Here is a 24,305-nt window from a genome sequence, read left to right on the forward strand (position 1 = left end):
CAAGGAACCAGGAGACTGTGGTGGGAGATGAAATCAGAGAGGTGGGGGGCCTGGCCGCATGGAAACTTGCAGGCCACTCGGAGGGGATTTAACCTCTCCTTCCACCCATTCTCCAGCAAATCAAATGGAAATTACCCACCTTTGCCCTCCTCCCTCCTTTACCTCATAAAACTGTGAAAAACCCCACTGCCCTTATGATTTATGGAATTTGAAAAATACAACAAAATATCCACACAATTGAGATTCTTTAAAAACTTGGGGTGTTTGAGCTACTTAAGGAGAAAAGGGAGAAGAGCAAAAAGAGAAAGGCAAGAAGCCCAAGAATAAAAGGGAGAAGCAAGTGAGGGAGAGCTACGGAGAGAAGGAGAGCAGCGTGGGGGTGGGGGTGGGGGTGGGGTGCTGGCTCAGTGCCTGGGCTCTGCAGGTAACAGCCTGGGGTCAGATGCTGCCCTGCCCTCTCTTAGCTGCATCCTTGCATGTATTACTCTGCCTCTCCGGGGCTCAGTTTCCACATCTGTAAAATGGGGATAATAACAGTACATTCCTCATAGGGCGTTGAGGAGACTATCTGAGTTAACGTCTGTATGAGTGGTACAGGAATGTTAGCTATGTGGGTGTTGGCAGAGAAATAGGCTGGATGGTGCCTCTGAAGCCCTCAGAGTCCCCAGGGAAACCTGGGCTCAGCCTGGACAGCTGGAGGGTGAGAAGTACTGAGGAGACACAGGGCCCACAGCGATGGGCTCCTTTGAGACAGGCTTTGGAGGGCAGCTAAGAAATCTTCCTGGGAGAGTGAAACTCCTCCTCCCTTGAGTGAGAATGTCTCATATCTGGGAGGAGGAACCAGGTTCTGCATTTTTCTGAGTGAAAGGGAAGGGCTTCTGGGCACCTCCTCTAAGGAACCTCCAGTTCAGGGAAGATTAACCCCAGAGCAATGAACTTTGGAATCCAAAAGCAGTGAGTGACCAAAGGGGTCTGATGATAAATTCTTTTTTTTTTTTTTTTTTTTTTTTTGCGGTGCGCGGGCCTCTCACTGCTGTGGCCTCTCCCGTTGCGGAGCAACAGGCTCCGGACGCGCAGGCTCAGCAGCCATGGCTCACGGGGCCAGCCGCTCCGCGGCATGTGGGATCTTCCCGGACCGGGGCACGAACCCGTGTCCCCTGCATCGGCAGGCGGACTCCCAACCACTGCGCCACCAGGGAAGCCCCTGATGATAAATTCTTGAAAGAAATACCAGGGCCCATTGTGGGGCTTAGAATGTCATCAAGTTTGGGAAGTCAAGGGAATTCCCTAGCGGTCCAGTCATTTAGGACTCCTCGCTTTCACTGCCAAGGGCACCGGTTCAATCCCTGGTCGAGAAACTAAGATCCCGCAAGCCACGCAGCGTGGCAAAAAAAAAAAAAAAAAAAAAAAAAAAATCGGAAGTCAAGGGAAGGGTGTTCAAATAGAGTTTTAAAGGATGAATTAAGGAGGCCAAGGGGGACAGCGTAGGGGCTGCAAGCTTGTGCTAGTCAGCACAGCATGTGCAAAGGTCCTGAGATGAGACCCGGAACAGTGTCCTGAAGATCTGAGAAAGGAGATAGGGAGCCACATGATGCCTCTGTAATGTGAAGGTGGCGTAGAACTCCTTATAGGTCCTTAGGGGCCAGGTAAGGTTTTGGAAATTATCCTGAGAACAATGAGAAGCCATGGAGGGGTTGATACCTCTTCCTACCGGGTGCTTCCCCTCACCCCCATTCAAAAACGGTCTAGGTAGAGTGGATGTGATTTGACATGGGCTCTGCATAGAATGATTTGAGAGCTTGGAAAACTCTCTGAGACTATAACAGCAAGAGCAGTAGTCATTCATTCATTCATTTATTTATTCAACAAATATTCATTTAGTAACTACTATATGCTAAGCACGATTTTAGCACTAGGAAGATAGAAGTAAACCCTGAACAAGTTCCTCTCTAATGGAGCTTATAATGCAATACAATGAGACAGACAAAAGCGAGATAAATATATAGCATTCTAGGTGGTGGAAAAGACTATGAGAAAAATAAAAGAATGTAAAGAATGGAGCATGTGAAGATCAGGGGAGGGGGTGCTGTAACCATTTACTGGGGGATGTGACCCAGCAAATTGTCCCTGCAGACCCCCTTCCCACCCAGTGTCCCCTGAGTGTCCATTATTTGCACCATTGTAAGCAGAGTTTAAAGATTATTTTTTAGCACCTCTCCATCCCACAGTCAATTAAGCTCCCCCTCTGCCTGGCACCAAGAGTGCATTTGTGGTGACCACAGTGACCAGCAAACTGTTCCCCTTCCCTACGCGTTGCTGCCAGCCGCATGTAAGGAAGCCACAAGCACGAGGCACTCTGTTCTCGCCTCTGCCTGACACCATTTGCCTTTCTCTGGATAATAGGCTGGTGAGATCATCCGGGTGCCCCCCAGGGGGTTGGCAGGGCTGCATCCCTGGGCCTGTTCCAGGCCAGCCAGCAAGAAAAAGAAGTGGATGTAAGCGGAGTTGACAACAGGTTCGAGGGTTTCCGGCAGGAGTGGGGCAGGGGAGCCATTCTTCAGCCGCCTTCCTGAGGATCACGTCACCTCTGCCAGCACCACCCGAGTGGATGGGCGTCAGAAACAGAAGGAGGTGTAACAGAACCCCCCTGGCTAAATGGAGATTTGGGAACCTTCTGTGGTTTGCATTTCTTCGGGAACTCTGCCAGAGGGGGATGATGAACAGTAATGACACACACAAGAGATGAGACCCACAAATAACGAGTTGGAAACAGGAGTTCCGACTCTAAACACCAGCGTTCCGAATGTGCCTGACAGAATTCTGATCACAAACGCCACTTCGGCAGCGTTTGCGATCAGACCTTGAAACCTCAGAATTCCAACTCCGACCATGAGTTCCAACCTGAAACATCAGCATTCCAACCTTGTCTGCTGGAGTTCTCAATCACAAATATCAACACTCTGGCCGTGTACTCCTTGGGTCCAGTTACAAATCTGAGGATTCTGACCTTGGATGGCAGCCTTCTGACCTTGAACCCCAGAGTTGTGACCTCGAATGGCGATGCTCCAAGAATGAACATCAACCACAGCCGTGATCTTGAGTGACAGACCTGCAACCCCGAACCCCAGAATTCCAATCCCAGGCACCCTAACCTCCACCAAGAATTTCTGAAATCCCAAGCTTTCCAGCCTGAATTTGTAGAGCTAACATCACTCCATAAGGATATAAAGTCGAATTCTACACAATAAACTCTCCCACAGGCCCACAGCCCCCAGAAATAAGCCCGAAGCTTGGATGATGATGAAGAAGATGAAAATAACAGTTCGAATAACACTGGCTCACATTTATTTGCTGCACTTTGCTGAGCACGTCACATGCTCTATCTCAGTGCATCCTCTGGACCCCCCCAGGGAATTTATTATTCCCATTTTGCAGATGAGGAACCTGAGGCTCAGAGTCGGTCTGGTTTGCTGACTCAATATTCAGTGCTTTTCCCAACCACTTCAGCAGATTTTTCCTCCTGCTCTCTTTGGAGTTTGGGTAGGGGGACCTAGGATCCTATTACCTAATACATTTAGGACTTACCTGTGAATTTCCCTGACCTGTGTTGTCATTCACCGGGGATGGGCTGCCTTGAGTTTTGGAGCCCCACCTGTGTGGAACAGTCATTCATTCAACAGACACTTGCCACCCTGTGCTGTGCTGCAGTAAGGAGAGGGGAGAGGGGACCTGTTACTTCTGACACCCAGGCTCTATACCCTTCCTCCCCACTCCCTTCACGATGGGAGGGTCTCAGAGGCAAGAAGTGATCACCCCCTGCTATTTCTAGCCATCGAAGTTTCTATGCTGCAGGGGTCAAGAAGTGGAGCCCCAAAGGCTGAATGTGGTCCACAGACGTGTTCTGTTTGGCTCACTCAAATGTTTTTAATTTTTTTTTTAATTATTTGGCAACATTGAAAAACGTGGATATCTCAGTGAAAGCTAAAATTTCTAGCTGGGCCCAGAACCCAGCCTGGACGCAGAATCCAGCCTTGAGCTGAATAGCAGCTGCGTCCTTGCATGGGCACATGTGCTCCAGTTCACCACAGTCCCCGCCACTCTCTCCTGCCTCCTTAACTGAGTGTTGAAAACCACCTCTTTGGATTGGCTTATCCTCCCAGTCGTGAGGCCAGCAAGGGTCTAAACTTTTTATGCAGGGGGTGGGTACTGGTGGGTAGAAACCTGAAGGAAGGGGGAGGAGAACTAGGGGACTTGCCTTGGGTTGCATTTGCATGGGGCTTTTTGTAAGATGGAGAAGGCTCCATGTGCCCACATCAGTGGATGCGGGGTGTGATGGAGACTGGGGAGAAGGTTGGGGGAGGGTCTAAGCCCCCTGCTGTCCAGTCACTCCTTAGCACAGCCATTGCATGAAGGGTTCAAGCAGGCAAAGGTGTCATAAGAGGCCTGATTAAGGCAAGGTTTGGGGTAGCCTCTCTTTCCTCTCTCCCTCTTGACAAAAGGAAGAGAGAAGGAAAACCAACAATATGAACGGAGCATCCATGCCTGGCCAGCTCAGTGCTGGCTGCTCTGGCACAGATGAGTGCACCTGTCTTTCCAGTAGTCCTGCTTGGCAAGTTACCACGCCCATTTTCCAGGTAGGGAAACTGAGGCCCAGAGAGATGATGGGGCTGTTTGCCCCGGGTCTTGTAGCTCATATGTGGTGGTGTTAGGATTATGAACCCAGGCCTCCAGAGTTCCAAGTCAGAGCTCTTTCCACTCATCCTACCAGGGAGATGGCATATGAGAGGAGGAAAAACACTGGTGAAGAGGAGGGGAAGGGCACGTGCCCCAAGTGGGCCTAACCTGAAAATAAACCAGAGAGACATTTTTATCATTGAAAGAGTGGAAATGCCACCACATCCAAACTGCTTGTTCAAGGTCAGGGAGGGCCTTTCTGAAGAGGTGACATATGAGCCAAGATCTGAAGGATGAGAAGGGGCAGCTGGCACTGCAAGATACAGAGCCAGAGGCCCAGAAAGGTTAAGTGACTTGTTCAAGGTCACAGGGCTAACTTGTGCCTTCCCTCCCTCCCTCCAGTCCTCCAACAAACCCCCTCTGACAAAGCCAGCCCCGCCCCTGCATCAGGCCCTGGGGTGACTTTAGAACACAGGGCAGAAAACTTTCCCTGTAAATGCTGCTGTTACCAAAAAGCAACCATAGATAATAGGTAAATGAACATGTTGATGTTCCAATAAAACTTTATTCACAAAACTGGCAGCCTACCCTGCTTTAGAACACAGAAATGAGTACGACACAGTCCTAGATTTTGAGAATATCCTGCCTTGGTTGGGGCGGTAATACAAGTTTAGAAGAAAACAGAATACATGAGGGAGCATGCTAAATGGTGCAGGAGAGGTAGAACAGAATATGTAGAAGATCACTTCTGCGGCTCAGGAAGGAGAGAAATCAAGTTCAGGTTCTCAGAAAGGGCCACCCGCACTCCTCTTTGACCTTGGCCTGTTATTCTCTATCTAAACACCTTCTTTCCTTTCCAGCATACATAGTACACTTTGTGATTATTCTTTCATTTAACTTTTTATTTGTTTAATGCCTAGCTCCCTCCAGCAGGCTATAAACTCCATAATGGCTACGGATTATTTTTGCCAGCTTACATTTATTCTCTCCTTTTTTGCTAACAGTATTTCAATTTTTCTTTGAAAAACCACCTCTTTCCCATTCTCAGTCCCAACTCAGAAGCAGCCATTGTCATGTGACCCAGACCTGGCTAAGTGATTGGCTTAGGGATGGACCAGTGAAAATCAGCCCTGGGATTTTGCTGGAATTACTGGGGAAGAGACTTGCTTTTTCCCCAGGATGGAAGCCTACAGTTGCTGGGTGCTCTCTTTCCAGCCATGTTTGCACAGCCTGCTGAGAAGCCAACATGGATAAGAAGAGACTTAGATGGATTGGAGACCAATTCTTGATGACATATTTAAGCCCCAGATCCAGCCCTGCCTGAAGCCCTACCTAACCCGACTTTTCAATTACAGTTTTTTTTGATTAAGTCCATTTGAACTGCATTTTTCTCACCCACAACCAAAGGAATCCTAAACCAATAGATACTCAAGTGCTTCTTATGCATCCTGCACAATGCCTGGCATATAATAACATGCAGTAAATGTTTGTCACACAGACAACAGGTGGCATTGAAGGAGGACCTCAAAACATGCACATATACCCACATGAAGTTAGAAGGACCAGAGAAGCCTAGAAAGGAAACTAACTTTGAATCCAATAGGATTGTCCCAGGAATAGGAGGGAATGACTGAATCAAATTTCGGTCAGTATTTCAAGGAACAATAAGGGATGTGTAAACATACCCACAGCATAAGAGATAAAAGAGAATTGATCTATTCAGTGGGAATTCTAGACATGTTGAAGGCTGGTTCAACATTATCTTTTTTTTTTTTTTTTTTTTTGTGGCCACACTTTGTGGCATGCAGGATCTTAGCTCCCCATCCAGGGATCGAACCTATGCCCCCTGCATTGGGAGCGCAGAGTCTTAACCACTGGACCGCCAGGGAAGTCCCCCAACATTATCTTATCCCCACCTTTCTTTCTGTTTTCACATGCCCCTGGCAGGGCGATCATGCACTGCGTCTTCGGTACCAACAGTTGGGTCTACAGACTCTGAGAAGAAATGCTGGCCAAGGTAAGGGGCCCCACGGATCACACAGGCCTTGGAAAGGCTCAGGCATGGGCCTTAGGTAGCAATTAGTGAAATACAATGCTCTATGTTTAGAAGCTGTTTGATTCCAGGTGCATTACCTGGTGGATGTGAAAGATGATGTGGAATTGGCCAATATAACATGATTCTCTCAAAGACAGTGTCTGTCTGCCAGGCCATGGTGGGCAATTATGGTGGAGACCAGCCCTGCTGCAGAGCAAACATGGAGCAGACAGGGTGTGAAGGAACACCTCAAGTGCCTAATCCAATTGCACCTCCTCACTGTGAATGGAAGGCCAGAAGTCACTTCTTCCTGTCCCAGGAAGTATGGGGATGGTAGTGGGCAGGTAGAGATAAGGAAGGTGGGAGGAGATTGGAGGGGGTACACCTGGGAGACGCTTGCCTTGTATGGGAGAACCCTCTGATCGATCACCGTAAGATCATGCAAGTTTGCTCATTCGTTCACTCAACAATTGTTTACTAACACTAAACCGCAATAAAAATTAATAATAACAGCCATGGTTAACTCGTACTGAACACGTGCTGAGTACCAGGGATTGCTGAGTGCTTCATATAGAATTGTCACAGGAATTCCCTGGAGGCCCAGTGGTTAGGACTCTGAGCTCTCGCTGCCGAGGGCCCAAGTTCAATCCCTGGTTGGGGAACTAAGATCCCACAAGCTGCGCAGTGCGGCCAAAAAAGAAAGAAAGAGATAGAATTGTTACTCTGGTTGTTATGAGGCTCCCCAAATTATGGATCAGGAAATTGAAGCCCAGAGAAATTCATTCCCCCAAGGGCACACAGCTTGAATCAACATCGAGCTAGGATTTGAATGTAGGCAGTCGGGCTGCAGAGCCTGCTCTCTTAAGCATTCCTGTCTCTCTGTGGGCCAGGCCTGGCATCCACAGAAAAACTCATAAGCTAGTCTTCAGAGTGTTTTGTGCAAGGAAGTTATGAACATCAGGTTTCTGGAGCACAGAGGAGGGAGCAGGCAGCGCTGCCTGATGGGGGTGTGGGTGGTGGAGGGAGGGAGAAGCTGGGCCTTGAAGGGTGATGAGAGAGAGGCTGCAGGCAGACAAGAGGGAGAAGGGAGTGCAAAGCAGAGGAATCAGCTTGGGCAGAAGTGTGGAGCAGGACCCAGGAAGGATGGTGTATTTGGGGAATGCAAGAATGTGGGTGTGGTGTGAGCAGAGGGTACCATGGACAGAGAACAGGGAGAGCCGAAGGTGGAGAGGTTGGCTGACGTCTTGAAGGTCAGGCTGAGGAGTTTGGACTTTATTCTGGGCGCAGTGAGAACCATGCAAGGGTTTTTGGAAGGGGATGATTAGCATGAGCAGATTACGCTTGAGAAAGATGGCTTAGGTTCCCTGCAGAGAAGGGACTGGAAGGGGACAGCTGGAGGCAGGGAGGCCAGTGCAGAGGCTCAGACTCTGAGGAAAGACCAAAGCAACAGCAACAAAGTCATCCCTCTGATCTTATCTCCCCAGCTCCCCTGCTTTCACTCTGCTCTGGCCACACTGGCCACCTGGCTGTTTCTTGACTGCCCCAAACATGTTCTTGCCCCAGGGCCTTAGCACATGCTGTTTTCTCCACTAGAAACACTCTCCCCTGCCAAAGTCCACATGCCTCCCTCTCTCCCTTCCTGCAGGTTTCTGCTTAATTGGCACCTTCTTGGTGAGGCCTTTTCTGACCATCCTGGTTAAACACCCTGCACCGGAACACTCCCGCTCCCTTTCCTGCTAACCTTTCTCCGTGTCACTTGCTACAACCAAAATATTGCATATTTATTTCATCTTGTCATTTCATCCATGAATACTTCACTATGTATCTCTAAAATATAAATATTTCCAAACATAATCACAATAGCAATTATTACACCTAAAAAATAGCATTCATTCCGCCATAACATCAAACATCCAGTTAGCATTCATCTTCCTCTGTCTCATGATTTGTTTTTCACAGTTTCTCAGCTCCAGGAAGTATCTGTATTTGTTTCTTTTTTGAATGGTCTTAATCTCTCTATTCACTGGCATCCCAGTGCCATGAGAGCTGGAGTCTTTGTTTTGTTCTCTGTGCTGTGTCACCAACACCTAGGACAGTGCTCGGCACACAGTAGGCGCTCAATAAATCTTGTTGAATAAATGAATACAACCAATCCTAACAATAACAGCTGCTATTGAGCTTGTGGGTGTTATCTGTTTATTGTTATTTACTATATTACATCATCTAATCCTCACAACCTCTTTATAAGGTAAGGGCTGTGATTGGGCCCATTTTCCAGATGGGGAAACTGAGCCACTTGGCTCAAGGACTCACAGCTAGAAAGTGGCCAGGGCCTAAGACCCATCACATGGACCGGGCATCTGTGGCTGCTGGTGGAGGCTGAGGTTTTGTGGTTGCCCAGGAACCGCCCCACATCCCACATGTATCCCCAATCCAGCCACCTTTCACTGACTTACTTCCCTCTTCCAAGCTGCCATCTTTTCTCTCTCTCTTCTTTTTTTTTTTTTTTGGCCGCACCGTGTGGCTTGGGGGATCTTAGTTCCCCAACCAGGGATCAAACCCGGGACCTGGCAGTGAGAGTGCTGAGTCCTAACCACTGGACCACTAGGGAGTCCCCCGCCATCTTCTCTTGCAGTGCTGCAACATCCTCCTGGCAGCTGCTCATCTTTTATTTCTCTAATGCCCACTCTTCATGCAGCACCTAGGGGGTGGAGGCCAGGGATGCTGCTAAACATCTTATAATGCACAGGACAGCCCCCTTCAACAGAGAATTATCCCTCTTCAAATGTCAACAGCGCTGAGGTTGAAAAGCCAGAGATGTCCTGCACCCAGAGCATGGCAGAAGCAGATGAGAGTCAGACTTCTGGAAATGTGTTAGTGATAATAATGAGAGTCCCAAAGTTTGTAAACAAAGCTCAAAGGCCTAAATGCAAGGTCTGAAAGTATAAAACTCTTAGAAGAAATCATGGGGAAAACACTTCATGACATTGGACTTGGCAATGACTTCTTGGATCTGACACCGAAAGCACAGGCAGCAAAAGAAAACATAGACCAGTTGGACTTCATCAAAATTTAAAACTTCTGTGCCTCAAAGGACACAGTCAACAGAGTACAAAGGCAACCTACCGAATGGGAAAACATATCTGTAGATCATATATCTGATAAGGGGTTGATATCCAGAATATATAAAGAAACTGCTACAACTCAAGAATAAAAAACAAACAACCCGATTAGAAGATGGGCAACTTACTTAAATAGATATTTCTCCAAAGAAGATATGCACATGGCCAACAAGCATACGAAAAGATACTCAACGTCACTAATCATTAGGGAAATGCAAGTCAAAATCACAATGAGATACCACCTCATATCCGTTAAGATGGCTACGATAAACAAAACAAAACCAAAAACACGCAGGAAATAACAAGTGTTGGTGAGGGTGTGGAGAAACTAGAACCCTTGTGCACTGTTGGTAGGAATGTGAAATGGTGTAGCTGCCATGAAAGACAGTATGGAAATTCCTCAAAAAATTAAAAATAGAATTACCACGTAATCCAGCAATTCCACTGCCGGATATACACCCAAAAGAACTGAAAGCAGGGTCTCGAAGAGATATTTGTACAGCCACATTCCTAGCAGTATTATTCACAAAATAGCCGAAAGGTGGAAGCAACCCAAGTGTCCATTGATAGGTGAACGGATAAATAAAATGTGGTATATACACAAAATGTATTATTATTCAGCCTTAAAAAGGAAGGAAATTCTGACACATGCAACAACATGGGGGACCCTTGAGGATATTACACTAAGTGAAATAAGTCAGTCATGAAAAGACAAATACTGGACTGAGAGTAGTCAAATTCATAAAGACAGAAAGTAGAAGAGTGGATGCCAGGGGCTGCGGGGTGGGAATGGAGTTATTGCTTCACAGGTACAGAGTTTCAATTTTGCAAAATAAAAAGTTCTGGAGGTTGGTTGCACAACAATGTGAATATACTTAACACTACTGAACTATCCACTTAAAAATGGTTACGATGGTAAATTTCATGTTATGTATACTTTACCACAAATAAAAAAGAAATCACCCAGAGATTGTTTCAATTGTGGGGTCCAGGTATGGGTGTTTGTCGAAGCTCAGGTGACCCAAATGTTCAGACAGTGGTGAGCACCCTGCTCTGTGAAGTGTGCCCTATTTATTATTCCCATTCCCAGCACGGGGGAGGTGACTTGTGGGCTTATACCGCCAGGAAGCAGTGGGGGTGGAATTGGAACCCAGGCCATACCCGTACCCGCAGGAATATGTCTCACGTGGTAACATTACATCTTATTTGCTATTTATGTCATCAGGGAAATTTTAAAGGAGAATTGGTGCTCTGGATACGAACATGTGAATTCCGGCTCCCGCCCCACCCGCCTCCAATTTGGGGGCAGGGGTGTGCCTCTGTCCCTGCCCCCATCCGGTCAAGCCCTCCTCTACCAGAGACACCAAAATCAAGAATATGCCACGTCAGGGAGAAGGTAAGGCCTTATCTTAATATTTAAATTATCTATTAAAATAATGCTTAATGCTAACCCTGTGTCTCCAATAGTCCCATCCCGTAGTCTTTGGGGCCAGGAACACTCCCAAGTTAGGAGGGAGACGCTGAAGGCCTCTCACCTCCGCAGCACTTCAGTTCCCCAAGGTGAAGAGGCATCCTGGAGCTCTTTTCTCACTTCCTGAAGGTCATTCACTTGGCACAGAGGCCAGACCGTGGGCTCGCAGTCCTCCCGTTCGCTGTGTGACCCTGAGCCAGCCACTTCACCTCTCGGGGCCTCAGTTTCCACAGCTGTAAGCTGAGGATAATTATCCCTCCCTCGTGAGGTGACTGTGGGAATCAGATACCACAGTGCATTTAAATGCTCCTTGCGCCGCGTCAGGCACAGTGGTAGCTGCGGCTGCTCTTGTTTTCATTTTCTCCAGGAGCTGGAAATGAGGCTGATGGAGCCCAACCAGCCCTGGAATTTTTTCTTGCAAGATGATCCCCGATAGGAGTTTGAGGTTTCCCACAGGTCTTTTGTTGCATCCCTAGAAGCAGATCCTAAGATAAAGATCTGAGTAGAGTGGCTTATGTAGGAAGTGATCCTAGAAAACACTGGTAGGGGAGAGGAGACATGAGACAGGGAAGGGAAAGAGGCCACACAGAGTGTACTAGCAAGCAAGGAACCACTGTGGGCACCTGGGGCTGAATTCTGCTGAGGAACTCTGGGGCCAGTGTGGACCATGAACCTCTGAGTTATATCCCCATCCAGGGGGAGGGAGCTGAAGTATTATACACCCTCCCCATCAGTCATCAGTTGAGGGCTGCTCCCTCCAGGTAGGGCCTTAACTCCCTCTCTTTACTGGACTCCACAGGCCAGAGGAAGCTTCTAGGCAAAGAACTGCAGGTGCTGGCAGCTGGGAGTTGGGCTAGTGGCACTGAAAAGGTAAGAGCTAAAAGGATATGGGTGGGACACTGACCATATCTTCCCCATCAGGACTGGGTCCCTGTTCTGCTCCAATTGCCTATGTGACGTTGAGCAAAGTTATGTAACCTCACCTTATAATGAGCACGTATCTTTGTATAAGAATAATGAATTTTTGAAAAGGATCTTATTTATCTGGCAGGAGAGTCCGGAGGGTTAAATGAAATGACAATTAAAAACGAAACAAAAAAAACCCCGCTAACAGTTACTGAGGGCTTTCTACGTGTCAAACCCTATTTGAAATGCTTTGCATGCATTAATTCATTTAATTCTGGTGGCGATTCAATGAGGCAGCCCCTGCTATTGCCCCCATTTTATGATTGAAGGAACCGGGGCACAAGGAGGTGCAGTAGTTTGTCACATGTCACATGGTGAGTAACAGGGGAGTCAAATTTTGAACTTAGTCCCATCCATGACAGGTTGAACTTGGGCAACCCTAAAATCAGGGCTCCCATCCAGGACACTATCAAGTATAGGAAGTACACATAGTGCTGGGTATGGAGTTGGTGCTTAATGTGTGCTTGTTCTCTTTCAGTTAATTAAGCTTTGGCCAAACTGCTCATTTGGCCAGCACTTGTGCTTCCTAAACATTTTCACAGTCTCTAGCTTTTTGTAGCCTTTCAAAAACCCTTGGGAGACCAGCTGCCTAGGTATGATACTGGTCAAGCATCCTGGAGGAATGGAAATACCCCTGAACCTCAGTGAGGGTAACGGGGCGTGGGGGGCAAGGGAGGGGCAGAAAGGCCTGAAAATGGCCCCTGATCTTTCCCCAACTTGTTGTGTGACCCAGGCAAGTCCTTGAAGTATCCTCCGTGTTTCCCCTTATTAAATCAGGATACTGGATTTATGAAGTGTGGCTTCCGTGCGTTCCATGCACGATCATACTTAATCCTCCAGGCAACCCTGGGAGGTAGCTTTTATTATCATCCTCATTTACAGATTAGGAAATGGAAGCTACGAGAAATGAAATGATTTGTCCAAAGTCCAGAGCTAGGAAATGTCAGGGCTGGGAATCAAACCCAGGTCTGTGTGACCCCACAGCCAGGATTCTGAATCTCTGGCATATTGGGTTGGCCAAAAAGTTCGTTCGGGGTTTCCATAACAAAAACCTGAGTGAACTTTTGGCCAACCCAATACAAACATCCAGGATGACTGACCCGGGCCAGCGGGAGCCTCAGCCAGACGATTCATAGCACTGGAGGGGCCCCATGGATTCTGAGTTGGTTTCCCTCATTTTTCTTGATGATAAAACATGAATCCGTCCTGGCTCAAATCAAGGAAGTAGAAGCATCATCACAGCAAAAGCATGAAATCCCAGGGGGGCAGGCGGGGATCCTACAAGCAACAACACGGTAACGGGATGTTGCCAACCAGGGGAGTAGCTAGAAGAGAGGAATTCGGTGCTAATACCAACCATCACTGTGGTCACATATAGAACATTTATTACCTGCCGGGCACTGGGTTAAGCTCTTTATGCAGATTATCTCCTAAGGGCCCTACGAGGTGGGCTCCATTTTTTAGAGGAGGAAACTAACACTCAGAGGAGGAAAGGAACTTACCCAAGGTCATATTCCTGGCAAGCAATGTAGAAATGAACCACATCTGTTGGACTCCAGAGCTGAATCTTTTTTTTTGGGGGGGGCGGGGGGGAAGGCTTTTTAAAAATATATATATTTATTTATTTATTTATTTTGCCTGCACCGGGTATTAGTTGTGGCACGTGAACTCTTAGTTGAGGCATGCATGCAAGATCTAGTTCCCCGACCGGGGACTGAAACCAGGCCCCCTGCATTGGCAGCACAGAGTCTTATCCACTTGGACCATCAGGGAAGTCCCCAGAGCTGATTTAAAAATCTGATTTAAAATTCTGTGGTGGGCAAAGTGCTGGCCGAAGTCTCTAAATAAAGAATACTCTCACACTGGAATATAGTAATAATAATTCATATGTATAAAGTACTTTCCATTTGCAAATTACATGCACCATCTGAAATCTCACTGAATCATCAAAATAGTCCCAAGAGGTGGGCACTTATACCATCACCATTTGGCAGATGAGCTCACTGAAGCTCAGAGAGCTTGAATGAGCTGTCCAAGATTCCAGATTGAAGAAGCACAGGTTTGGGAACCAGACCAACCTGGGTTCAAACCCTTGCTCTGCCATTTTCATTCCTTCAACAAATATTGACTGAGCACTTAGCTGCGTGAGCTCTGGCAAGTGACTGCCCCCTCAGAACTTCCATTTCCTCTTTATAAAAGAATATTAATACCACTCATCAAATCCATTCCCTCCCTCATCTGAAAATGCCAGACACGCTTTTCCAGGCTTCCCTGCAGATAGAGCATGAGCATGTGACCTGATGCCGGCCAATGGGATTTAAAAAGAAGTCTGCCAGGGGGCTGCTGGGAAAGGTTTGCCTTGCAGAAAAAAGAAAGTGGCACGTAAGAGGGCACGCTCTCCTTCACTGGTCAGATATCATGTGTCTGCACTTGAAGGCTAGAACTAGGTAGCCATTTTGTGAGATGAGGCATCCAGCCTGAGGACCAAGCCCCCTGCAGGAGTTGGAGGAGCAGAAGGACAGAAAGAATCTAGAGTCCTAATGGCATCATGGAACCATTAACACAAAACCAGCTACGTGGAACTTTCCGTTAAGTGAGAAGATGCATCTTCCTCCTTACAGAAGCCACTTCCAGGTTTCTAGCTGTGACTTGTAGCCCAAACTGGCAGATTACCTTGATTGAATTGCTGAAGGGATTTCAATGAGATAGTGCATATAAAGTATCACTAATCAGTGCCTGGCGCAATAAACAGCAGCTACTCTGGAAATTATCTCAGGCTTTAACCCTGAGACTTTTCCGGGGACCACAGACACTCCTGGCCTGGCAAATGAGTTCCCTGTTTCTCCTACTGAGAAAAGCCTGTAGTTTTCCCAGAAAGCAGAAACTCAGTGGTGGCCCAGCACTGCAATCATGTCACTCTGATGAAGCTGACCCCAGCTTCCAAACAAGAATCAACCACACTGCCTGTTGCCTAATGGATTTTGATTTTCACTCCCCTGACGGGGAAGACGAGGGCCTGTACTTTGGTTTGTCTCTGCGTTGCCGGAACATCCATCAATTATTAACAGTGGCAGCTTGGTCTTCCAATACTGCCATCAGAAGGAAAGGGCTTGCTGCACACTCAGCCCACCCAGCCATAGAGAAAGGACTCTGCTCCCTATTATTTATAACAATAAGCCCTATGTACTGTGGGTTAGGCACTGTGCTAAATTTTGACAAACGTGATTTCATGATGACCCTGCAAGGTGGGCCTTTTATCTATACTTTAGCAGGCTAGCTGGTGGGAGGCTAGAGCTTGGAGAGGTGAAGAACTTGCCTAAGGCCAGAAACTGGGGAGGGGGTGAACATGGGCTTGGAACCCAGGTCTGTCCTTGCTCTTAAATATATGAGGTATGGTCATTTCTGTATCTCACAATCACCCAGCAATGATCCTCCACTTGACTTCTTATTCTGTGACCTCTGAGAAATTTCTACAGGCCTTGCTGTTCTGACAAGCAAAGCATCCAAGTTGGGGGGCTGGATGGGGGTGGGGAGGGCAAAGGACAGATGATTGAAGGAGGCCAGAGGCACAGAGAACTGGGCTGCAGGTGGGCTGGGAGGAAGGAATGACAGATTCCCAGACCCTGAGACACAGTGACTGACTGACTGCCTGCTCCATTCGTTCATTCCACGTGTAGTTATCTGGAGATCCTCTGTGTCAGGCACCACGCTGGGTGCTGGAAACAGGGCAGTGGATACCACTCTTGACGTGCATACTCTTGTGGGGGAGAAACGGAGAAACACAAGGAAGCAAGTATAATTTCAGATGGTGCTTAAACCCTATGCAGGAAAGACACTGCAAGATGTGACAGAGTGTAAGCGGAGGGAGGCTGTTTTAAACAGGGGTCAGGAAAGGTCTCTCAGAGGAGGGGACACCTGAACAGGGACCAGCTCCTATGAGGAATGAGAAGGAGTGGCCAGCCATGGGACAATATAGGGAAGAGAATTCTAGGCGGCAGGAACAGCAAGTGCAAAGGTCCTGAGTTAGGATAAAGCCTGATCTGTTTAGGGAACAGCAAGGAGGCCAGTGGGGCTGAAACTGAGTGAACAGAGGAGAGAAGAGATGAGCTCAGAGAGGTCATGAAGCTGGATTCATGGTGAAGCGTTTGGACTTTATTCTGAGTGCGATGGTAAACCTCTCTGGAGCATTTCGAGCAGATGAATAATGTGATCCAATATACATTTAGAAAAGCTCGTTCTGGCTGCCGAATGGGGAATGGATTGCAGGGGGCAAAGGTGGAAGCAGGGAGACTGCAGAGGAGACTATGGTACTTAATCACTATGGAAAGAACAGTGCCTTCAAAATCACACTTGAGTTTGAATTTCTGGCTACTCCTGTTTGCCTGTCACACGACCTTAGGTGAGTTACTTAACCCCTCTGATCTTCCCTCTTTGTGAAAGGTGGGATAATACTAGAGAATTGGTATACGGCTAAGTGTGTTGTTATACTTCAGACACAGTAGATGTGTGAACAGTGGCAGGATTTCTATACTGAGGGCCAACGAGCCTGCCTGCCTCACCATTTCAGCCTTGGCTGCAGAATACCCTAGGCCATCGTCCATCTGCTCGGACTAGCCGGCAGCCCCGGCCTAGGATCACAGAGAGGTCATGAACCTCGTCCCTGTGAGCGGATTAACCCGAGGGAGAGATGAAGCTGTTGATTCCCAAACAGCGCCTTTTGCGAGCCTGAGTTACTTGCCTAGCTGTCAGGCACAAACCCAAACACAGCCTCTTGCCTGCTTCTTCTGGGGAAGTGACCCTCCCCTCCTCTGCCCCTCACTCTCTTGTCTTGGGGACAGGGCAGGAAGGAGGGAGAGTCGTATCTGGGTCTAAACCAGGTGTGGAGGGGAAGAACCCGTGTCAGGCCTGGAAATAGCAAAATAAGTCTGTTGATCCTAAGCCGGTTAAGGGTGAATGACTATGTCTTAAGAGAGAGGCTTTTTAGACATGAAACCTGGGGCAGGATTACGGCCAGGGGCAGCCCACAGAAGAGCAAACAGGCCTAGGAATCTCTCTGTCCTCTTTAGGGTCGACGCGGAAGAGAGAAAACCTTTGGGCCTCTCTCCACCCTCCAACCAGCCACTCAGTCTTACACTCACTCGCAAAGGCCTCTCCTTGGGCAGACAGATCTGGAGAAAGGACCCCCCAAAACCCGCTCCCGACCCAGCCCTGTAGGTGGGCCTTTAGTGGGGGGTAGTTGAGCCAGGGAGCACCCACAATGAGAGGCCAGGCTGGACAGGAGGCAGCCCTAGCTAATACATCATGGCTGGTACGCAGACTTCCTCTTCTCTTTTTCCTTTCGCCATGAATACATTTACCTGCCCCCCCTTCTTTGGCCCTGCACTCAGAGAATGAGTTATGTTCAACACGTCTTTCCCAACTTGGTTTTCCTGGATTTTGACATCAACACCTCTCTGTTCTGGGCTCCCCCTGGGTCCCGCATGGCCTCTTTTATAGCACTGCACACACTGTGTTGTCATTTACTCCCAAATCCCAGCCCACTGGCCTCGTGAAGACAGGCCCCCACCTCTCTGAGGCAACCCCGAGTCCCAACCTGACACAGAGAAGTTGCTCATCAACAAATGACCTCCTGGCCTGACCTGGCCCCCACCCCCATCCTTTCTTAGTCCCTTACAGCCTCTGCTTTTTTTTTACCTGAGAGCACGCAGGACTCCCTGGCCTACCCAGTGTGATTGAACCCATTCCTGCCTCTTTCTCCTGCTTTATTTTTCACATTGCCTCATTTTTTTTCCTCCTATTTCGAAATTTACTTCCTCTTCCGACAGCCAAAGCATCTTTAGAAGCTGCATCAAACCATTCTTGGAATCAACTCACCAAATTAAGAAAGACCAAACCAGGGGTGACCCCTCGCCCACAAGCAACCACAGCCAGCTGCATGCGTCATGCACGCACACACCCACCCCCCAGAGTCCCTTTGCCTCGTTTCTCTCACTTATGCTAAAACCGCCTGACAGTATCTCAATGTCCTCCACGTATGTCTGTAAGCTGCCTTCATTCCCTTCTTGGGGCAAAATGAGGTTATAAATATAGGGATAAGTATTAAAATTGCAGGGTGACCCCCCTCCAGCCCGGGTCTGGGCCTCCACAAGGGAGCATTATGTAGAATAGACCAAGCTCAACTCTACTCCATCCCAAAGCTTTATTGTCTCTCCGTGCCCTTTTTATGTGCAGTGTCCATTCTCTTGCTGTGGGTTTTCATAAGTCTCTGTAAATCCTTTTCTCCAACAAAGTTGGGGTATAAATTATTGAATGATAAAAGGATGAGGTGGCCAGTGCCACCTAGGAACAGTCTGAAGGGGTTGTTCGTCCTCACCTCTGAGATCTCAGCCATAGCCCTTCCTCTTTTCTGGTCTTCACATTTGGGAACTAAGCCAGAGTCCCCCAGCCGTGGTCCTCGATCTGGGGACACAGGCAGAATGCCCCAGCCCAGCAGCCCCTAGATTTCACACTCACCTTGGCGGCCACAGAGGAATTGGGCTTCTCCAGTAAGTCCCAGAGCTTTTTCCTCTTCTCGGCGCAGCACGTGTTATCGAACTCCTCGCCCTCCCGCTCCCGTAGGGTTTCTGCCTCGCGCTTGAGCTCCTCATTCATCTGCTCCTTCTTCTGGTGGTAGCGGGCCTGGCAGCAGGACTCCAGGTAGATTTCGTCGATGCCCCAGTAGTCGAGCTCTTGGCTGAAGCTGAGCGCGCACATCTCCTCCATCATGTGCAGCCGTCCGGTGCGGTAGAAGTTGAGGATGGAGGTGAAGGCGCCCGGGTGGCGGTCGAAGAAGTACTCATTGTCGTCGAGGCTGTAGTCATCGCACACCTCCAGCAGCGAGTCGTGCGTGTTGCAGTCACGCAGCTTGCCCAGCCGCGTGCGGGGCAGGCGGTCCAGGGTGCGCCAGAGCACCTCGTGCGCCAGCCCACCAACGTTGAGGCGGACGCGCCTCGAGCACGCCTTGCTGCGCACGATCTCCATGGGCTCGGGTGGCAGCGAGCTGGTGGAGCGTGAGCCATGCTTCGTCATGCCCGCCGGCATCGCTGGTCCGGCCGCCCCCGCCCCCCCTGCCCCCCCAGGCCGCTGTCACTGGAGGGCAAGGCCAGCCGCCGCGGGGGAGGGGGGCAGGGAGCGCTGTGGGCTGCTGGGGGTGCAGGGGGCCGCGCGGGCGCGCGTCACGGCCGTCTTCTCACCTCCATCCCGACGGCTGCGAGGCAGAAAGCAGACGCAGGTCAGCAAACAGGGAGCCGTGCGCGGCCCCTCCCCACCTCTCCACCCGGGCCCCAGCCGGCCTTGACCTTCCCGGCGCTTAAGCCGCTCAGGCCCGCAGAAAGGCTGGGCGCTGTCCTTCGCGCCGGTGCTGAAGCCCGCCCCACCCCGTGGCTGGAGGGAGGGGCCGCCCTTCGGGGCGGGGAGAGGGTCCCCAAGAGGCGCCCCGGGGGCCCAGGAGGCCCTACCCCGGGCTTCTGCTGCCGGGACCCGACCCGGCCGCCTGGGGCGCTGTCCGCCCCTTCGAGTGCTGAAACTCGCTTCTCCCTAGGTCTCCCCGTCCAGTCCCCGACCTGGCCCCGCAATGGGGAGAAGAGGGGAGCTGCATGAGAAAACTTTTTTTTTTTAACTGCTCATCTTTTCCTTCCCCCGCTCCGAGATAATTAGGATTTGAGGGCTTGGGGGTGGCAGCGGGATTGCTTTTTCTAAACCTTTAAAGATCGGGAGGAATTCCGGAGGGTTTCAGGTGCCCACCTGTCGGTCACAACAGACGGGGTGGTCATGAAGCCCCGCTGTCCTGAAGCAACCCCTCTCCCCAAGCCACGGGAGCATCTCGTGAGGTCTCTCCGGCAACGAGGTGAACCCTGAAGACGCAAAGCCAAGCTCTGCGCGGGGTCCCGCCCCCCCTCTGCGCCCCCTGCCCCACGGCAGGAAGGGGGAGCAGCGTCCTGGGGATGCACCTGGTTCGTCCTCCCCTCGCTCCTTCCCCGCCTCCCCCTCCTCTTCCTCCTCCTCCGCCGCCTCCTCCTCGCTCCTCTCCTGCGGTGGCTTTTTATAACTCCGGGTTCTGCGCCTTTCCCGGGGCTTGGAAGGGAAGGGGTGGGGGAGGTGGGAGGCGGGGAAGTGAGCTGAATTTTCTGGCCTTTTCAAAACGAGCCCTCCTCCCTCCGCGCACTGGGGATTTCAGGGGTTCCTCTGAGCCCCCAGGCATGTGAAGCTCACGCCCTAACCCCTCACCCCAGAATGCGGATCGCGCACCTCCCCGGGCCCAGGCCCTTCACCCACCCCACCCGCCAGCCTGAAACCGCGGAGCCTGCGTGGACCAACAGGCCGAACCGCGGCAGGCGAGCCCCCCTCCTGTGTCCCCCTGCGCCCCCGCCGCGCGCCCCAACACTCACCCCCAGGGTGGCCGCCTCCCGGGGCCAGGGACCGCGCATCGCCGCGGTCGCCCGGGCGCCCCCGCCCGCGGGCAGCGGCGGACCCGGGGCCGGGCTGGGCCCGGCCTACGCCGGACGGGCAGGCGACGCGTCGGAGCAGCAGGCGCTGCGGGGCCGGAGCGCGCTCTCTGAGGCTGGGGGCGCGGACGGGCGCTGGAGGCGCGGGTGGCAAGACCGGGATCGGGCGGCGGCGCCTCCTCCTCCTTCTCCTGCTCCCGCGGCAGCGGTGGCGGCTGCTTGGGCGAGATCAACAAGTCGGGGCTGAGCTTCGGCTCCGCGCTCGCTGCGATTCTGTCCCGCACTTCTGAGCGCCCGGAGTCGGGCACCGAGGCGGGACGGCGCCACCTGCGGGTCGGAAGCGTGCGCGCCGCTTAACTCCTGCCTGCCCGGGCCAGCCAGTTGGTGAGGCTCGGGGCGGGCTGGGGTCTTCGGCGGTTTGGCCCTTCCCACCTGGGCTACCTCCACTGCCTGCCTCTCAACCCCGGCTTCCTTCATCCGGTCAACAACGTGGCTTGAGCGCCTACTGTGTGCAAGGCACAAAGAGAAGCATCCGAGATACAGCTGTGAACCAAACGCAAACGTCCAGCCCTTGTGGAGCTGGTTGGAAACAGACCAAAACCAAGAAAGTCAAAGAATATGTCAGACGGTGATAAGCGCAGTGGGGATAATGAAGCAGAGGAGAGGGATAGAGGCAGGGGTAGGGGGAGAAGATTGCAATTTTAAATAGCCCTTGCTTTCATGAGCTTCCATTCTAGATTCTAAAATCTAATTCTAGAATGGAATTCTAGATTCTAGTAGGGGAAGGTGAGCAATGCATACATCAACAAATAAATATCCAGTGTGGCAGTTGGTGATAACTGCTAAGAAGAAAAATAAAGCAAGGTGACAGGAAGAGAGAGTGAAGGGTGAGCTAGCTTATAAAGCCTGGTGATTCAATCATTCATTCATGTCACTTTGGACAGCTGGTTATTGAGAGCTTCCTGTGTGCCAGACCCTGTGCCAGGGTCAACAAAGAATACGTCCTCCCCTGGAGCTCCCTGTCCAGTGGGGGAGACAGAATCGATCAAATAAACTCCAGAAATGAATAAAAAACGGAAGGATTTACCTAGAGGAGTGAGCAAGGCCTCCCTAAGGATGCTATAGTTGGGCCCCATGTTTACTCATTTATGCTTTCACATACATATTTACTGCATGGTAAGTAAATAGGTGCTGTGGACACAGCAGTGAGCCCCTGTTCTGGAGGAGAAAAACTGAGCAAGCCACAGTGCCCTAAGGTAAGATCCTTCCCCATCTGGCCCTTTCCTTCATTTCTAAAATTAAGGAATTCATTTCCATGGAGTTGCACATAATATTATTATATATTTTAATCTGTTCATTTCTCGTCACCTCCATCATCACGATCCGTGTCCAAGATGCCATCATCTTGTAGGTAGAGGCAGGGATGCTGCTAAACCTCCTCCAGTGCACAGGCTGGAGCCCCACAATAGAGAATTCTCCAGCCCTGAATGCCAACGGCGCCAAGGCTGAGAAACCTTAGATTAATTTAATAGAAGGCAAAGGTATTTCCCAGTCTGGAAATGCTATTCTCTCAACCAGTAATTAGTGAGCACCTACTATGTGCCAGGTACTACTCTGAACACTGGAAATACAGTGAGAATAAAACAGGCCGTCTCTACACTCATGGACTTATATTCTGGTGGGGGATACAGTTAATAAACAAGTAAAAAAATAAACCAGATCATTTGAATTGTGTTAAATGCCATGAAGAAAAGTAAGTGAGAGGAAGTGATACAGCATGACTGGGAGAGGTATCAGCAACTTTAGATAGGGTGGTCAGGCAGGAAGGGCTTTCTGGAGGAGGTGATATATCTAAGGCAAGAATCTGAAGGCAGGGAGAAGACAACCATGTGAAGTCCTGAGGATGCAGGTACAGGCAGGGGAAACAAAACAAGCAAAAGCCCTAAGATAGAAATGAGCTTGGGAAAGGAAGTTAGAGAAGTGGATGGAACCAGGCCAGGCAGAGCCCTTTGGGGATTTTATTCTCAAGGTTAAGGAATGTTTTTGAGGTTTTTTTCTTAATTGTGATGGGAAGCCATGATAGAGTTTTAAGCAGAGAAGTTCCATGTGCTGGTATATGTTTCAAAGTGATTCTTCCAGCTGCTGTGTGCATTATGGGATTTGGGGGACAAAAGGGATCGGGCGGCGGCAAAGGAAGCAGCAGGAAGACCCATCATGAGACTTCTGCAACTGTCCAGGCCAGAGATAATGGGGTTTTGACTGGGATGATAGTGGTGGGAATAGCTGGGCAATTTCATAGCTACAGGGCTCTGACAGGGGAGAGTCCTCCCCAAGTCCGAGGCCAGTGCTAGATATTCCATGTCATTCAGATTTGTCACTCCAGGTGGCCCAATTCCTGCAAAGTTCTGGCTCTGGCTCCAGATTCAGATAAAGAACATCTGTGTACAATTGGATGTTAGAAGTGCAGATAGTGCAAACAGTTCTGTAACTTTTAAGCAAAAGCCCTGTTGCTACTACTTGTTCATACATTTACTCAGTGCAAAGGATTCAGTGCAAACTTAAGAAGGAAGTGTTGCCAGTGGCTCAAAGAGTGAGTTCTGGAGTAAGAATGATTGGTGCCATTTTTTGCAAAATGACCTTGGGCAAGTGGTTAAACCTCTCTGAGGCTCAATTTTTTTCTTCTGTGTAAAAGGAGGATGGAAATTATTATAAGGAATTTATAGAAAGCATTTACTCGTTGCTAGCTCTCATTATCTGATAGATCGTAGGTTATCCAAGGGCAGGAGGTGGTCTGTCTTGCTCCTCTCAAGTAACAGAATACTTTACTAACAGGAGCTTAAAGAATGAGGATATTTAATTATCTCACATAAAAATTTAGGAGGAGGGTGGTAGGAGAGTTGATTAAGCAGCTCAACTATGTTATTAAGGACCCAGGCTTCTTCCATTTTTTTTTTTCTCTGTCTTCTTCAATATATTGGCTTTTTGTCCCAAGCTTGTTGCCTCATATTCACAAAATAGTTGCCACCACTCCAGGCATAAGTCTCCGTAAAACCATATTCAAAGGCAGAAAGAAGGAGATGGCCAAGGTGGCCAAAAATAATTCCCCTTTTATGCTTTTACCCGCCCCCGCCCCCCCCCCCAAATCTCTGCCAAGTTCCATATCATGGGTCACATGGCCACTCCTATACCAATCACTGTCAAAGAAAACAGGATTCACCCCTTAGGGCTAGGCTAATTACTGCTCTTACAAAATTGAAGTTTATTTAACAAGGAAGAAGTGAAGATTAAAGTTGGGTAGGCAACCAACAGTGTCTGCCACACTGTTCCCATAGTGCCCAGCACAATGCCAGGTACAGAGTAAATGCTCAATAAATATTTATTGAATGAATAAATAAATCCTCTTATATGAAGGTATATAAGAAACTTATGAATAAGACACACCTCTGACCCCAAGAGTATCCAGTCCTATTGGTGAGGGTGGGGGCAAGGTAAGAAATAAAACTGGCAAGGAGTTCTCTTATGGGCCCCCTCTCTGACTCCAAGCCTTTCATGAG

At 49.6% G+C, this 24,305-nt stretch overlaps 1 protein-coding gene across 1 annotated transcript in view; it reads right to left on the bottom strand.

Annotated features, from left to right (window-relative positions):
* Positions 1-19,348, bottom strand: part of KCNB1 (potassium voltage-gated channel subfamily B member 1) — a gene marked incomplete at its 5' end in the record, with an annotated part of 102,460 nt that extends 83,112 nt beyond the window's left edge. Inside the window, one exon of the mRNA XM_082670101.1 lies at positions 18,782-19,348. Within this exon, the coding sequence (XP_082526227.1) occupies positions 18,782-19,348 (567 nt within the window). The remainder of the gene's footprint in view (positions 1-18,781) is intronic.
* Positions 19,349-24,305: the final 4,957 nt, after the last annotated feature.

The sequence above is a fragment of the Grampus griseus genome (genome assembly GCF_964374135.1).
Source record: "Grampus griseus genome assembly, chromosome: 14".
Lineage (NCBI taxonomy): Eukaryota > Metazoa > Chordata > Mammalia > Artiodactyla > Delphinidae > Grampus > Grampus griseus.